Source organism: Syzygium oleosum, unplaced genomic scaffold (assembly GCF_021117445.2).
Source record: "Syzygium oleosum isolate NSW1041296 unplaced genomic scaffold, Sole_v2.1 Sole_v2.01, whole genome shotgun sequence".
Taxonomy (NCBI): Eukaryota; Viridiplantae; Streptophyta; class Magnoliopsida; order Myrtales; family Myrtaceae; genus Syzygium; species Syzygium oleosum.
The window spans coordinates 3,370,120-3,388,199 of record NW_026607485.1 but is presented as its reverse complement, the minus strand read 5'-3'; the positions used below and the strand labels follow the sequence as shown (position 1 = coordinate 3,388,199).

General features: G+C 37.2%; 1 protein-coding gene across 2 annotated transcripts; it reads left to right on the top strand.

Annotated features, from left to right (window-relative positions):
* Window positions 1-2,934: 2,934 nt before the first annotated feature.
* Window positions 2,935-16,270, top strand: LOC115690076 (disease resistance protein L6-like). 2 transcript variants are annotated; one of them, XM_056318019.1, is made up of 6 exons: window positions 2,935-3,212; window positions 4,590-4,661; window positions 4,764-9,673; window positions 10,145-11,249; window positions 13,460-13,669; window positions 13,799-16,270. In XM_056318019.1, exons 3-6 carry the CDS (start codon window positions 9,111-9,113, stop codon window positions 14,972-14,974), a joined length of 3,054 nt encoding a protein of 1,017 aa, XP_056173994.1. In that variant the 5' UTR covers window positions 2,935-3,212; window positions 4,590-4,661; window positions 4,764-9,110; the 3' UTR covers window positions 14,975-16,270. The 2 variants fall into 2 exon arrangements, with proteins under 2 accessions (XP_056173994.1, XP_056173992.1); XM_056318017.1 differs by lacking the exon at window positions 2,935-3,212 and having other exon boundaries at window positions 4,046-4,661.
* The last annotated feature ends 1,810 nt before the right edge of the window (window positions 16,271-18,080 follow it).

The window sequence follows — 18,080 nt, the reverse complement described above, 5'->3', positions numbered from 1 at the left end:
GACTTTCTGAACATGTAAATGATGTGGGCTTTTTGGGGGCCCTCTTTAGGGCTCATCACCTAATCTTCCGCAATGAAACGACGTGGGTAAACTTAATTGAAGTGACTCTCTCTCTCTCTCTCGCAAGAGAGCACGAACCTTCTTTGGCATTTCCAAGGGGAGAAATTAACGTACACGTTATTCGGAGTGGACCAAGCCAACAAACTTGACTTGACTTGACTAGAGGGTTCATGCGTCCACAAGAGGATAAGTTGATCGAACGGAAATGGAGCTCGGAATGTCTGAGAACTCAATCCTAAAAACAGCACAAAAATTAACAGCCGTGCGGGCATGTCGACCCAAAAGAACGTCAAAGAGAAATTCGAGAGACAATGAAATCTGCCATTAAAAATCAGAGGAATGAAGTGGCTGCGCTGCCTATTGTTGCCGATGGGGTTTTGAAAACCGCTCGGAGAGAGACCGCGAGGATGTGAGGGGAAGGAGTGGAGAGAGAGGAGACCGAGAGAGCTTTTGTTTTTTGGCTCCACCTCCACCCCAGAAAAAAGAAACTTCGGAATCAGTCCCTCGGGTTCCTCTTATTTGTTGTCCAGCCCCTCCAATCGGGGAACTCGAACTTTAGATTCGGTCCCTCGTTCCCTCTTATTTATCAACATGGGTCCCATGACACGAGTCCCTTTTTCTTTTTTTTTGACTCTTACTTGTTAAAATAGATAGGTCTTTTTTATTGTTTGGTTCTATCCTTTCCTATATTTATTTTAAAAGAGAAAGAGTATAATTATAGAACAATAACATTACCACGTATACTATAGATCAATATGAGTTATTTAGAGTCAATAAACAAACTGAAAAGTTTGATGTATAATGTATTTACGTAATATTGTTGGACATTTAGATTTTATTAAAACACCTAAGAGAAACCGTGCAAACCCCATACAAAGCCCCACTGTGAAACACAAATTTCAGTACAATTATTATGTTGTGATTGATTTTCTCTGTTGCATCATTTATAATTAAATTTAAACAATATTTTCACGATAAATAATGGTCTCCCGTCTCATAATGCAACTAAACAAGCAACTTCGTGGAAGACTTTGACTTGCTTTCAATCACGGGAATTTTTTTTCCACCTTATCCCTTTCTTGACAACTAAGCAAGCAAGATGATGAAAGACTTTGACTTGCTTTTCCTCACCAATCCTTTTTTTCCCCTTTCTTTTGAGCAGGTCTTGTAAGCTTTTGCCTTATCGCTTTCTTTGCAACTAAATAAGCAAGATGGTGAAAGACTTTGACTTGCTTTCCCTCGCCATAGAATTTTCTAAAAGGTAATTAACTCGGTTTCATAGAAAAAATGATATAGCATCTTCGAAAAAGTCTTTTTTTCATGATAACGATTTCTTTTGCAAAATGCAGATACTAGCACGAGCATGCTATGTAAGGAGATATCTCACTGATCCAATTTGGCATCGCGGTTGATTGCTGTAATAACATATTTGTCTTGAGTTATGAGTCCTCGATGACGGCCCACCGCTGTGTTGGGCTCGACATCAGATCTAATCAAGCTCCAATGCTGTGTCTAGCTCGATGCATGCCAGAATTACTCAAACGCAACGCTAGATCTAGTCAAGCATCATTGCAGCTTTGAGCAAGATGCCTCTATTTTCTAGTCGGGCCATGACAAAGAAGAGAGAGAGATGATGTGGTAGAATAAAAGGTATTTTATTTGACAGCTGTATCACATGTTATGATAAGCCAATGGAAAGTGAGTAATTTTGACATTGAAACGACCATTAGGATGCAATACGTCTAATAACCAAGAAAAACCACCATCCAAAGCAACCTAAACATATCAAAATTGGCCGGATGGACTACATTGGCAAATTGTCAAAAGGTTTAGGACTAAATTGGTCAAATTGAAAGGTTTAGGACTGAATTGGCACAAGTGCAATTGATTTAGGACTTTTTTGGTAATTTTTCCATGCTTTCCTCTTTCCCTTATACTTCACCATAACTTTGATCCTTGAATACATACGATGAAAATTTGTGTGTACATATTAAGCACATGATATCAGTCTAATTCCTTACGTTCGTAAGTGTATGGAGGAGGTTTGGCTGAATTGACCCTAATTGATGTCGTCGTTCGGACGTGGAGCTAATTGATATCGTGAGAAAGATCATGTTTGGAAAACTGAAAATGATAGGACCCATATAAGTTTCACATGAGTCCCACTAGATTTAGCTATATGTAACGAGTAGGGAACGAATGGCATGTCACTCGATCATTGGTCAAAGCAATAGGCAAGTGAAGAAAAAGCTCATGCAGTTGTAGCACCACATACAGTGGGCTCCACGTGTTAATTCATATATGAATTCAATATAGACATGGTTCGGACTCATTAAAATATATATTGAATTAAATTTTGTTACTTTAAATTCATAACAACCTATTTTTAAAATTTTTAGCCAATTTACTAAATATGAGTTTTTTTGGTCGGTACACTAAATATGAGTTAAAAAGTAGATTTTTGACCATTTCAACGCCTCCAATGGGGAGAGGCTTTCATTTATACGGGAAGGGAAAGCAAAATGTTGTCGATCTTCACTTTGATTTGCGCGGCCATGTGATCCCATTGCAAAGAGAACTAACAAAAGGTGAGGGTTCGTCAGTTAAAGAGGTTTTTTTCCTCATCAAAGACGCGCAAATCCACGGTAGGATTGTGGTATCCCAAGCACATCAAGCTCGTCTTTTGAGGCACGAGAAGAAGTAATTCCCAATATGAACACCGTGCAAAAGTTGCCAAGTAAAGTCTACAGGGGTCGTCTTGCCAATTTCGAGGAAGGGATTGTTTTAGTGGTCTTCGTCAAAAAGTTCAGAATCAAAAGAAGTACAATTGCCTTGTCTAAGAAACGCCATCTACCACCACAACATTTGCGCGTCTCCTTTGGGGCAAGAGAAGAAGTAAAGCTCTATTTAAAGTCCCAAGTGCCTGTGCTTGTGCTTGAAGAGGAGAAACAGCAATCACCATAAATCACTGAGACGCTCGTTTTTTGTTCTGAGATATATCTAGTTTTGATAGCTTCGGGTTGAGGCGTGAAGGTGATCCTCGGATTGTACCGCCTTTTGAGACTCGGGCACAACTTGATCTGCTTCAAGGCAACTTCTTCTCAAACATTGAAACCCATCACAGTAATTTCATCTCATAATCGCTCCTTGAGGTAAGCCCGACCTTCATTCTCCAGTCTATTACAATCAATAGGAAAAAAATGCATTTGATTATTACTCATCTTTTAACACCTAACATCCTTTAAGGCATACATAATATTACATGTGATATTCCCTCGACTTTTTCAAAATTATCATCACATATATAACTAATTTTTCTTGCTACAATCTTCTCATTTAAACTAATCAGTTATGAATGGTTAGACCGATCAATTTTGGTGGAATCGCATGTTGGCCCTTATCCCGATGTTGTCTACAAAACATTAATGGTTGACTAAACTCCCTTAGGAGAAAAAGCCCGTTCGATTAAAATTACAAAAATACCCTACTAGACCCGATTTCGAGTCCATCGACCCTAGACGTACCCCAATTGTCCAAAATTACTTAAACCTTGAAACATCCAAAATACTCGATTTTTGCAGAAATAATTTTTTTCTTGAAAACAGTTAAAAACTAGATTTTTCCAAATATGGATCGTGCAGGTCTATTCTCTTCAATAACCGCACAAAACCTTTCAAAGGCTACGGATAAGAATTGTCAACAACAAAAATTTATCTGAACAGATAAGATCGACTAGAGAATTTTTGGATGTCCATAAAACCATTTTTCATTATATTGGACACTTTTCGTAATTTCTGGAAAATGACAGAAAATTCAAATGTTTTCCAGAAATTATGAAAAATTTACAATTGTACTATTTTTTGGTGATGGTTACGTTGGGAAACTTGAAAGTGAGCAAAGCTGCTGGTTTCAATGCACTTACCTATACTTAAATTGTGGATAATTTTTAGGTGGACTTTGAATTAGAGAAACTAGTCATAAAGTGTGGCTTCAATGCGATTTTACTGCTTACATTAAAGACGTGACTTTTACATATATATTTGTATATAGTAGAGAAGTACTGACTTAGGATGGATTTGACAATATGATTTATGCATGTTTAGGGCGGGGAGGAGAATGTAGCATTTACAGGAGTAAGAACGTCTTTGATAATGATATAATGGAAGATTCATAAGCCGGTTAGAGCCACATTTATCTGTTTAACAAAATGGTTTTTAAGTGGATATGAACAGAAGTGGTCATTCCGTACTCTGGTCCAAATTGTGTGGCTTGACTTTCGCTTGCCATCTGAAAACAATTTAATTGCTACCAGTCAATCAGCGATAGGGGATACCAGTTGGTCAATACTAATTCGAGACTTATCGTTTACTACTGATTGGCTGATTGGTCCTCTCTCTCTCTCTCTCTCTCTCTCTCTCTCTCTCTTCTCACTTTATCTTTCGCATTCAGCCACTCTCTTGCTGAACAATTCGAGACTATCGTCTACTGATTAGTCCTCCCTCGCTTTCTCTTCTTTTCCCTCTTGAAAGTTCTCACCCAGGCTTGTTCAGGGTCTCCTCTCTCCGATCTCGCACCTCTCTTCGCATCACAGCTCGCGGGAGGTAATCACTTTTTCATGTCTTATTAGCGTGTCGTTTCTATTGATTCATCGCTTTGTTATTGGAATAATCGGCTGAACTAAGTGTGTTCTGCCGCCCTTTTAGTCTATAGGAGATGTGGGGTGGCTGCTGAACAGCAGTGGAGGGTCTTCTATTCTCTCTTTTGGAGACGTTGTAGCCTGTTAACAGGTATGTCCCCAGCTCAGATTTTGACTTCGGTGAAAGAAGAAAGCCCTTTGTTTTGGACTTTAGATGTGGCTAATCCTATGATGGCCTTGCTTTTTGATTGTTAGTTGCATTGTAATTCGGTATTTGATCTTTTGTTGAACTAGAACGAGCAAGTCTGCAAGCGCGCTAGACTCTATTGCGAGCAAAATTGCCACATTTCGATTGAATCCATAGACCATTATTTTTTATGTGTTGTGAGGTTTCTCTGTGTTTGAAGGTCCTAGATCAATTTATAGAAAAATAAAACATAAAAATAAAAGTAGGCCACTTCCAGGGTCGACTAGTTTGGTTCTCGGTTACAAAAACGGAGAACCGATTATTACAGAATCAATTCCCGATTCTTAGGTTAGAACCTACTCATCCTGAAACCGATCATCTTAAGAGTAAGTCTTCTCTTAAGGAGATTTCATTTGACAATTTTACCTCCCTACAGAACATTCCAAATGAGTAATCTTCTTAAGATTTTTTACATGATATCCAATAGTAAGAAAAAAAAAACCTATTTGATCTTATGACGCACACATGAAAACAATCAAATAAATCAAGCCATACATGCAGAGTAGGAGATTCACCAAGCTTTATATCACTCATTTCTTACACCTCTTTTGTTACAAACAGTAAATTCATTCTTCAAAACGTGACTAATCAATTTAACCTGACTTATCACAAATTTAGCCGATAGTCCTATTCTACTTCCATTTAATTGGATAAAAAAAATCTTTATGGTGATATTCTCAAGGTGTGCCCTCCAACAAAAATGGGGACAAGCACTCAACACCATTGTTTCAAACCTTGGTCGTCTCTGAATTTTCCTTAGCAGCTTCCTTTTTCTTCCTTTCTTATCTTCTTCTCCTCCTTACATCGAATCAATACCTAATTTCTAATCGTTCAGACTAACATGGAGAAAGGGCAAAGTTAGAGCAACGCAAACATAGAGATGCACCGTCTCATTTCAGGTTGTTCCTTTGCGGTGCTTCTTGCGTCTCTATCCTCGTATTCACTAATCTCAATAAGAAGAAAAAGAGTGCATAAAAAGAGAGAACTGAGGGAGCATCCGCTCCTCCGTTTGGTGCCATCTAATAAATTATAGCTCTATTTTACAGACAAGATATCAATCAACTCTTTAGATTTGAAAATTTGAAATGAAAGGCTCGGTGATAACATACCAGTTCAAAATAAATTCATTTCACATGGAATGGTAGCATGTGGTGCCGGCGTGGAATAGATAAAACATAAAAAAACCACGAGCATTTGTTTATCTGAACCTCACATTTCCAACTTCATTAAGAATATGACAATTTTAAACAAGATTAAAATATAAAATCACATCCACAATTACTAGTTCGGTCCTTTCTTGACGTCTTTCACACATTTCTAATTCCGTTTCAAATCAATTATTATCTTTTGATTGATATATAAAATTCTGATTTTCAATAACCAAATAAAAACCGAACGTATGCTTATATTTTTAATTGAATGCAATATACTAATTCTAGTTCTTTATAGCCAAAATGAAAAATTAATGTACACGTTACTCGTGAGTGGATCAAGCCAACAAGTTTGACTTGAATAAGGTGAGGTCCAAAAGAAGATAAGGCGATGACTAAAAGCATATGCAACTGCTCCTTGTCCATCAATTACCAATTAATTAAAGATTTCATGTTCATTTTTTCTTGCGTGGTAACAGATTCATGTTCATACTTGTTTGTAGAGATTAGTTCATCGATCCTTTTATGCAGCAGAAAAGCATCTTTCGTTCCAACTTTCGCCCTTAGATTGCCATGCACAAAGGGTAGAGTGAGAGAGAGAGGAAAATTGATAACACTTCATTCTCTTTTTTTACTTTTAATTTGTGTTCATGAAGGTTTCTATGTGTCTTGAATTCATAATTCAAAAGCCTTTTGGACGTTACCTCTAAATATTGCTGCTTTCTTCTAAAAGTAAGCCCGTACACTTCATTCCCTTCTTTTCTATGTTTTTTTTCCTAAATCATCTTTTATTTTTTGAATATTTCGCATACTTCTTTTTTCATTGGTTTACTGACTTTTCAAGAGTTGAATGATATGCCAACAAAATTGTAATAAAAAAATGACCCGGAAAAGAACTCAAGGACTGTGTCCAAGTATTTCATATATCATTAGTAACTTATTACTAGTGTGTTATGCTCATTTGGTGTCATTTAACAAATTATAGCTCTATTTTGCAAACAATATATCAATCAATAATAATATAAATTTGAAAGTTTGAAGTGAATAGCTTGGTAACATCATATCATAGATTCATCTTATATAAAATTATTGGCATGTGGGGCCAGCATGAAATAGATAGGAGAGAAATGACAACGACCATTTGTTCAATTCTACCTCACATTTCCAACTTCATTAAGAATATGACAATTTTAAATAAAATTAAAATATGAAATCACCGAATTTGAACCAATAAAAGAAGTGAAGCAACCGACCCCAAAACGAATAGAGAAGCAACATTCACACAAAAAGAGAAAAGAACATGAGAGAGAGAGAGAGAGAGAGAGAGAGAGAGAGAGAGAGAGAGAGAGGAAGCAAGAACAAAGACGGTCTAAGATTGATTGAAGTTAAGCAAGAGGGACAGTACCGTGTTCCAAGTCATTGGAAGAGTGAGGAACGTATCAGCTTGTCAGGAAAGCTCAAGTTTTCTTGGAGAAATAAGGCCAAGAGGCCTTTACACTTTTAGCAATTCCTTGTTTTCTTTATTCGGAAAAAAAAATCAAGTGAAGGTTTTGTCGGGCAATCCTTAAAGACCACAAAAATTCAAAGACTTTGGACATTCTTTTTTCATCATTGATTTTTGTGAGCGATCATGTTACTAAAGGTACTACTAACAATTCATGTTGTGTCATGTTAATTTTGTCATGACGAGTTAGGATATAACACGAATATGGCAAAACCCAAATAAGATGCGTTTAGTAAACGCATTGAACTGCCACAATACGAACACGACACTTAATAAAGCAGATCAGACGACACAACACGACAAATGAAATTATTAAACGTGTCACCATATGAATGTCAACACGACACCATGCAATATGCTAACTTGTATACATGCAAAAAGATGCAACACATTGCATTACATTTAAAGAAAGTGCAAAATTGCTTCGCTTGATATTCCAATTACAAGTGAGACGCAAACTTTTGTATTAATATTAACCCTATGTAAGAGCCATAAAATTTTATCTCACAAAAAGCCCCAAATTTCGAAATACTAAAGCCATAAATTTCAGAATCTAAAATTAAGAGCAAAAAAACAAGTAGACCATGAAAGAAGAGAGGGAAAGCTAAACTTCCTCGAAATATGTTTGGACACATGTTGGGTGGAAATGATGTAAATGGAACTTAATTTCATTGATAGACTTAATTATCCTTCATTCTATTCATCCTTAAAAAGGAAGTAAGGCCACTTTTGGAAGAAAAGTGCAATTTTTGCATTTCCTCTCATATCTATGCACTTTTAGAAAGATATAAAATGTGGACCCAAAAGGAAGTATTTCCTTTTCATTTAGAATCATTTTTATCGACTTCCTTCATAATTTAAACAGTTGAGCAATTGAAAATTTTTCCTCGTTTAATATTTAAGCTTTAGTTAATTTTATATATGAACTATGCCTAAAACTTGAAACCCACCAAATTAAAAACGTGATTGATGGAAATTTCCTCCAATTAGGAAAGTGCACGCATCTAGAGGATGAGGTTTATTGGGCAACAATTAATTGGCACTGGGATTAAACAGAAGGCATTGTGAAAATGAGGTTCCTACATAATTTCAATATCTTGAAATATCATAGATGTGCGTGAAGTTACATAGTTGTTCGAATGTGTTTTAAGGAAGTTTACTAATTACACTTCGATCTGTTTAAATACTTGAATGTGTTTCAACTATGTGTTTCTGAACAAGTAAATGATGTGGGCTTTTTGGGGGCCTCTTTAGGGCCACCTTATCTTCCGCAGTGAAACGACATCAGCTTACTTAACTGAAGGCCGCATCTTCATTACCTATCTCTTTCTCAAGAACACGAACCTTCTTCAGCATTGCCTCGGGGAGAAATAAACCTACACGTTATTCGGAGTGGACCAAGCCAGCAAAGCATTTGCAAAAAAGCATCCTAAAAGCATCTTTCGTTGTTCATCAATCCTTTTGAGCAGCAGAAAAGCATCTTTTCGTTTCAAATTTCGCCCTCAGATCACCATGGGCAATGGGCAGAGTCAGAGAAAGAGAGCAGAGGAAGAGATCACTGAGGGAGCATCCACTTCTTCGTTCATCTCCCCGGTACTCACAGGACAAGGTGACGATCAATACGACGTATTCTTGAGCTTTAGAGGCTCAGATACTCGCAAGAAATTCACCGATCATCTCTACCATAGACTGGTCAGCGTAGGGACTGTACCTCTTTCCGTGTTCAAGGATGATAACAGCATCCCAATTGGCGAGGAATTTGGTTCACAGATTCTCGGTGCCATCTCACGGTCTAAGATTTCAATCCCCATCATCTCCAAAAATTATGCTACGAGCAAATGGTGCCTCCGTGAACTCATTCATATGATGGACCGTAAGAATAGCATGTCACACATAGTGTTGCCAATTTTTTATGAAGTGAAACCATCAGATGTGCGGGATCTAAAAGGAAGTTTTGGGGAGGCCTTCCGTTTGAGCCAGGCGCGTTTTGAGGAGAAGGATATCAAGGAAGGGCGACAAGCCCTTAATGAAGTCAGTTACTTAAATGGATGGGAATCTGAGAAATTTGCCGACGGGTACTTCACTGAACCTTTCTTTTTTCGATTAGTAAGTTTTCTTCTTCACGCAGAACCGATGAAATGTAGATGAATTACTTTCTCTGCAAACTCAGAAAAGATCCCCAAAATGTCCCAGTAAACAACCATAATGCCTCGAAGACGACAAACTCTAGCACTCCCCAAGATGTCCCTAAAAACTAAACCAACGGCCCCTAAAACCAAAGCAACCCATAGTGCCCAAGAATTTTACCTTTTCCGCCGGTACAAAGCCAAAAAACAAAGAAACGACAATAACTCCAGCCAATGGTATCAATCACTAAACAATAGGCCTACAAAGGACTCCAATGCTCGGTCTTCAGAAGCTTGATCACCACTAGATAAAATCGACCTCCTATAGCCAATAAGTGTTAGCTCAGTTGATAAGGATCGAAAACTTCGCATAGACTATGTATAGGTTCATAATCTCTCATTGTTTTTGTTGTTTGACAGGCATGAGGGAAAATTAATAGAACGTGTGGTTGAAACTGTTATAAGTAAGTTACAGGAAGATTTTCAGCTGGATGTGCCTAAGCAACTAATTGGACTTGAGGGTCGTCTTGAGGAAATTATGAATTGGGTGGACAGTCCTTCCATCCGTGCTCGAATGATTGGAATTTATGGCATGGGCGGGATAGGCAAGACAACTCTTGCCAAGCACATCTACAATCAACTCTCAAATAAATTTGTGCATATCAGCTTCATTCTAGATGTTCGAGAAACTACCAGGTGCCACGGTATTACGTATTTACAGAATCAACTTATATCGGATATACTACGAAGCAAAAGTCAAGTGTCTAGAATTGATGATGGAATTAACATAATCAAATCTAGATTCAAAGGAAAAAAGGTTCTCATTCTTCTCGATGATATAGATGACAAGAATCAACTGGATGCGCTGGCTAGGGAACAAAATTGGTTTATGGCAGGTAGCATGATCATTGTTACAACTAGAAATAAAGCTGTTCTTGATCAATCTGAATTCGAGGTAGAATACAAGTATGAATTGAATGGATTGGATGAGGTGCATTCTTTGCTTTTGTTTAACAAACACGCATTTCGTACGGACCATTCTTCAAGGGACTTTGAGGGTATATCTCGTGATATCACATCCACCATGGGCGGGCTTCCCTTGGCACTTAAGGTTGTAGGTTCATACTTGTATAAAAAAACGGATCGAAAAGTATGGGAAGATGTGCGGAAGCAATTAAAAAGCCAACCACATAGAGATGTCCAAAAAATATTGCGAATAAGTTATGATGCATTAGAAGATGGACATAAGCAGATTTTTCTCGATATTGCTTGTCACTTTATTGGCCAAATTAGCAATTATGCCATGTACATATGGGAGGACGATAGGCTTTATCCAAGTCAAGGAATTGAAGAGTTGAAGTTGAGATGCTTAATTAAAATTGGAGATGGTGGTTGGTTTGAGATGCATGATCAATTGAGAGATCTTGGAAGGAGCATTTTTTGCGAAGGACAACTGCTTGACAAACGTAGCGGACCATGGGACAACAACTACAAGGGAACCTCAAAAATACTAAGCAATCAATGGGTAAAATATGGCACTCCTTCTTTTTCTCTCCCTCTTATTTTAATATATTTAATCTGATCTATTCTAATATTTCATTTAGCACCTTCCTTTCTAGGAAAAATATTTTTGTAAACATCCATTTACGTCCATCATAGATTAATTGTGACAACTAAATAAATATAAGTATCTGAAGGATGAAAGAGTTAAATCATTTGATTCGATTTCATTGATATAAATTACATCCGTAAAAATTTAATTTACAATCAATTTAATATCCTTTAACTACAAAATATACACTATAAATCTCATTTACTAAAAGCATGCAATTGTCATATCTAGTCGAAAATATTGATAATATGAAGGACTACAATAATGAATGAAGATGAAGTATAAACATCATAGATCATATAAATGAAGATTTCCTGGTTGAAAGGAAAAAAGAAGAAGAAGAAGGTATGTGCCAATTATAATAACTGATAATTAATTCAAAGCAATAAGTTTGGAAAGAATTTCACACTTATCACATATGCTTGCCTTTTAGTACGGCCGAATGTATTGGTGGTGCTTCTATGATTTATGAATCCAATGTTTGATATTTTTTTCTCCATTTTGATTTTGAAGATACCCATCCCTCTACTCTACTAGTTATATCTATCTCTTTTCATTCTTATTTCATCTTAATAAATAAGATAGCAAAAATCCCCTTAAAAATATTTTTAGGAAAATCTTACTATTTTTTAAGGTTTTATCACATTAACCATGCTCATTTCTTATAACAAACATTTCTATATGCCATAAGTTGTTTTATATTATTTATATTTTTTGGGACAATGCCTCTTTTGTGCCAAAAACCGCTAGACTAACTTGACTATTTATATAAAAAAAAAAAACTTGACTAATGAGAGGAAATGTCGTGCTTATTATTATATCCATATCTTTGTAGCCATTATATATGATTTTCAGCATGAAGCCAATTTTTTCAACTATGTTTCTCTTTTACTTATATTGTCAATGTGATTTTATTATTATATATTGTCCATCTAGATGCCTCATAGGCTCATGACTGATCAATGGCCAGGAATTAACCTTAGCAATTAACCAAGAGATGTTGGGCAAAGGAAACAATCTATAGTCTTGATATAATTTGAAATAGTTCGTTGCTATGATTTAAATCACACTCTTTTGTTGATCAAATAACTTCTTAGCATTAGCAAAAAGAGCACACCATACAGGTGTTTGATAAATGAAAAAAAGTCAAATCTATTTTAAACAGACAAAAACGTTGAAAGATGATAATGAGTATAGAAAAAAATATTAAATGATTGTATGACACAAGAGATTTTGCTTTAACTTCGGAAAATGAAATACTTATGGGACTAAATTTCAATTGTCTCGACTATTATTTTATTTATTTTGTTATATCCTATGTCTTTAGTTCATTTTGATGAAATATATGCAAAAACTTTTGACGAGGTTTGAAATCCCCTTTCTGTATAGTAGATTTTTTTAATGTATTACACAATATAGATGATGTACAAGCGAAAATTAAGAAAGATAGCGTGAAATTATGATTACAACAATTTAATGACTCTTTTTACTAACAAACTTAGGAGAAATTATACCCATCGCAGGTTTTTCAGCGGTTAATATATAAAGTAGAGATAACGAGAGATGAGTCAAACCGTAAAAGTGGATCAAACCAACCAAAAAAGCAATTCTAACCAATTGAACTTTTGGGGGAAAATAACGGTATAATTATTAAAGTGAAACAAAGCCATATGAGCTTTTTTTTTCACCATTTTCAACTTATCAAATGATCTGTTTTAGCAGGAACATTAAACATTAATGTTTTGACTTATAAAAGCGACTTTTTTTTTCGATCCCTGTCAAAGTGGACGCGCTACAAAATTTGAAAAAAAGAGAGCCAAAGATAAAACATCCAGGTGCATTTGCCTCAGTTGTTTTAAAGCAAGAACTATTTTTTTCTTTATTTTCATGTCATTTGTTCAAATTTCTAAAGGCCGTCAAAAAAAAAATTAAACGTGATTTCACGTGTCCATATTTATATATGGAAAGGATAGCAAGATAACAAATCGTGCGAATCCAAGATTTAAAAAAAAGCAAAAAACTAAAAAAGTAAAAAAAAAGCTCTTTCCGTCATTTTCTTTGTCCCGTCCAATTCCTTCGCCCATGTCCAGACGCACTCAGATGAACAATTTTAGAACTTGCAGGGACGCTGCTGGTTCCATGACTTCTTGAGGGGAGCTTCAATCGGAGACTCCAACGAACTCCTTTCTGAAATAAGATGGCTTCAGTGGGAGTTCGGGGAAGACGATCCGCCTCTTCCGACGACCGGTTTGCATCTACTGAACTTATCGGTACTGGAATTGGGCGAGAACCACATCACAGAGGATTGGGAAGGATGGAGGAGTTCATTCATGGTAAGATTGTGGGGGAAAGAAAAGAGACATCCTCCCTCTCTCCGTGATTTAAGATGGGGTTTTGTTTTTGTTTAGCCGATCCCCCACTCTCAATCTTTTGACAGCTTTATTCTCCTCTTTTTTGTGTAGACGGCAAAGCGGCTACTAGTTCTCGACCTTACATGGTGCAGTGGTTTAAGATGTACTCCTGATCTCTCGGCTTTTACGCAGTTGAAGATCCTCATCTTGAGATATTGTTCCAGACTGGAGCATCTCCACCCTTCTATTGGCAAACTCAAGAGTCTTGTTTCCTTGGACTTGAGTGAATGTAAAAGACTGAAGGGGCTACCAGAGGAAGTGGGCGAATTAATAGATTTAGAAGAACTTCTATTATATGATAGTGGTATTATAGAGATCCCTACGTTTATTGGTTCTCTGAGGAAGCTGAAGACACTGAACACCTACGGGTGTGAGTCACTGAGAGAAATCTCTAGCTCAATTGGGGATTTAAAGAATTTGCAATTTCTGGACGTCAGTTATTCTCGGCTTGAAAAGCTTCCCAATTCTATTGGGGATCTTTGTTCTCTCCAGCGCCTTGAGCTGCATCGCTGTCACAAGCTTCGGTCGCTGCCGCGGCTTTCTAGCCTAATCCACCTAGAAAAACTCCGTCTTTGGGAATGCCATCTACTTGAAGACATCTCCGAGCTTCCCTCGAGACTCTTGAAACTCTATATTTGGCTGTGTCGTAAGCTGATATTGCTTAAGCTCGATGGATTGAAGAACTTGGAAACATTTTCAATAAAAGATTGCAGTTCAATTGAAAGATTGGACCTTTCACAGTTAATTCGTCTGAAACGATTATGTGCTGCAGGTTGCGATAACCTAGTTGAAATTCAGGGCCTTGAAAATTTGGAGTTCTTGGAGCGCATATCTATATTTGATTGCAATTCCATTGAAAGGCTTCTCTGTCCAGAATCAACGTGTTTGAAGGAATTAGTGGCTGTCAGGTGCAACAATCTAGTCAAAATTCGAGGTCTTGATGGTGCGAAGTTCTTAGAAGCGTTGAATGTTACAGGATGCGAATCAATGGAGACTTTGCCAGATTTGACGGGATGTGAGAGGTTACAATATCTAGTAGTTCGAGATTGCAAGAAACTTACTCAGCTTCGGGGACTTGAAAAGTTGGATTTAATTGATTTGAATATCTCTGGTTGTGACTCATTGGAAGCAATACCGAAATTATCCGGAACATGCCTCTTTAGAAATTATGAAGGACGGCTATCTTACTACTTATTGAATGATCATTCCTCAACAGAGAGTGATTGATGTTTCCTCAACAGAGGTAAATAAGAAGTGAACAATCATTTTTCTTCTGAGATTCATGACCTACTTTTCATCACTATCTCCTTTTGACAAGAAGGTTTCCCATTCTGTACTTTCCTAAATTGCTTGTCTAACATGATTGAAGGAGTGGGGGAGTTGGTCATAGAAGCTGACATGATGCTTCAGCCAAGATCAAAATTTAGACCCAAATGTCAACAGAAGGCATTGGTCAGCTAGTAAGATTCTTCATCCTCGAACGGCCAACGTGAACGAATAGAGTAATACTTTTCTCGAAGCTCTATATTTTAAGAATGATTTGCTCCACACTGGGTATCTATTTGATTGATTTTGGAAACTCCGGATTTGCCTACATATTACGTTATATCAATGTTTTTCATTTATCCTTCCATTGGCAGCTTTTGTAGACTGCGAACGGATTAGCGGCTTGTGAGGCAAGGATGAAAATATCAAACATAGATAAACAAGAATTCCCTAGTGATTTACAGTTTCCCTCTCTGTAAACCCGGGATTTGAAATTTTCTTCTAGAGGCTGATGATCTTCTGCCACTCAATATTGTAAACTACACCCCAGATTTTCCCTGTCCAAAATTCATATTTTCTTTGAAAAATCCTTGGCCATTTTGAGTTCCTTTGTGAGTTGCCTTGTGTCAAATTTGACTAATGGCATATGTCCTGTTTGGGACAAAGGCCATTCGGTTTTTCGTGATAAACAAAAACCCAGTCAAGTTTCTTAATGTTCCCTTTATGTTCCTCTTGAACCTTCTAAGAAGGGCTTCAATTCCCAGTAAGTATGATGAACTGAGCTAAAATAAAATATAAGGTTCAAGTGTTTCTGGTTGGTGATAAAAAAAAATGTTAAAGCAGTTTTGGCTAGTCTGTCATATATGAATGTACACCCCCTTAACATTACCAGTAGTCAAACTGTTGTTTTGAAATATTATCAAGCAAGGTAAACTAGTGTTGCTGCTTCTGTGACAGGTTTGGTTGGTCTATGTAATGATCAAGGCTTACTTTGGGACTTCAATTCAATCAGCTGTATTGATGACCTTTTGCATAATTGGACAATTTTTTGCCCATCTGTGAAACAAGCTAGGGCAAGGAGCTCAAGAATTTGCTAATTAGTTTACATCCCATTTGATCCTATTGTTGTCATGAAATTACTTTTCACATGACTGATTTGGGTGTGGCTCACTTGGCTGAGAAACTTCAAATTCCAGACTTGAGACCAATCAAAATGAAGAAAAGGGATTTTGCAGAGGAAGCATCAGCAACAGCTGAGGACCATCTTGCGTGCCAACAGTGAGACCAGCTGAGGACCATCTTGCGTGCCAACAGTGAGACAAGTCATGTATTTTTAACATAGGTAAATAAGGAGTAAATTATCATTTTTCTTCTAATATTCATGTCCTACTTTTCATCACCATCTTCTTTTGACAAGATGGTTTTCCATGACAGGGTTCTGCACTTTCCTAAATTGTTAGTCTTACATAATTGAGGGAGCAGGGTAGTTGGTTGTAGAAGCTGACTTGATTCTTCAGTCAAGATCAAAATGTAGACCCAAATGTCAATAGAAGGCATTGGTCATCTAGTGAGATTCTTCATCCTTGAACAGCCAGCGTGAGTGAATAGAATAATACTTTTCTCAAAGCTCTCTTTTTTAAGAAGGATTTGCTCCACACTGGGTATCTATTTGATTGATTTTGGGGGCAAACACCTTTCAATTTTCTGTGATGAACAAAAACCCTGTCAAGTTTCTTATTGTTCCCTGCCAATGCGAGTCGGGGTGGCGTGCAAGGCGACTTCTCAAGGTTATAGTGGCGTGATCACTACACATGCATGAAGCCTGCTCGGGCTTGCACTGCACACGACTATTGCACGATAAGGAGCAGGATGAACTCAAAAGCCAAAGAAAAAGCGCTCAGTTCATCAGCTCCGGTGCAGTAGATCACTGTCTGCGAAGTTCAAGCTTTTGCTCGTTCTTTCATTTTGAGAAAGTAGGCCTTTGATTTGCTCCATGAATATAAGTTACTTTGTTGAACTTGTACTTTAGAGACTTGGATCAAAGCGTGATGATGTTTCCAGATCTTTAGTAGCTTAAAACGAAGAAGACGAGGGAGAAGAGAAGACAAATTGGGTGAATGAATTGATCATTTATCAGGTCATTGGACATTGACTTTAGCTTTGACTCACGTGAATTAATGAATCATTTATTTAAAATTTGTATAAAATCGACTGAAAATAATTTTGTTTTGTAACTTTAGCTTTGACTCACGTGTCCTAAGATTGATTTTGTAATGTTTTAGGTCCCTGCACATCTTCATCTACAAGATTTGGATCGCCAGGGTACATTTTTTTCTCGACCGATGGCCAACCTGATGTTGCTGAACCAATCCATGATCTGCTACGACTCATTATCTAGTGCAGCGGCCTTAAATCCCCGAATTCTCGCGCTCTCCACTCCACGCCTACGTCGTATTCTCACTCTCTTCTTCTTCTTTGATACCGCACGTCGTCAAACAGAGAGATTAAATGGGCATCTTCTTGCTTGCGAAAAGCAGAGGCTACCCTGTCTATTGCTTGCACAAACAGACGCATCATCATGAATCACTCCAAGCCCCTTCACGAGAACCATTTGTTAGGGTAAAGTTTGAAGAGCATAATTGACTTTGCCCCAATTCATTAATTTGGGGCAAACATGCATTAAACGATGTTGTTGTAGGTTTATTTAGGCTGAATCACTTTGCCGGCGAGCCACGTCGGACGGAGAAACTTAAAAAAATTGTCACGTTGAACTTTCTGATCATACAAATCGGTGATGGCACTTAAGTAATCACTCAAAAAGTTTTGATACTGAAGTGAGAGCCGCACGAAATTTATGGCACTTGTAGTATCATTTTCCCTTATTTCAAGCGATACAAGCGCTCGTATTTAGGAAAATATTTTCTGAATTATTTATTTTTCGTGAAACAAATAAAAGACATAATATGAAAGTTTGAATGGCTCTTGCTAAAGGTAATGGATGAAATGAACGGGTCATAGCCCAACTTGGTGTCAGGCCTCAGGCTCAGGAAATTCCTCGAGCCAATCT

Excerpts from the sequence above, each read along its gene's own strand:
- LOC115690076 (XM_056318019.1), top strand. The coding sequence starts at position 9,111 with ATGGGCAATGGGCAGAGTCAGAGAAAGAGAGCAGAGGAAGAGATCACT. Across the intron at positions 11,250-13,459 it reads AAATACTAAGCAATCAATGG|GGACGCTGCTGGTTCCATGA; the intron begins GTAAAATATGGC and ends TAGAACTTGCAG. Across the intron at positions 13,670-13,798 it reads GATGGAGGAGTTCATTCATG|ACGGCAAAGCGGCTACTAGT; the intron begins GTAAGATTGTGG and ends TTTTTTGTGTAG.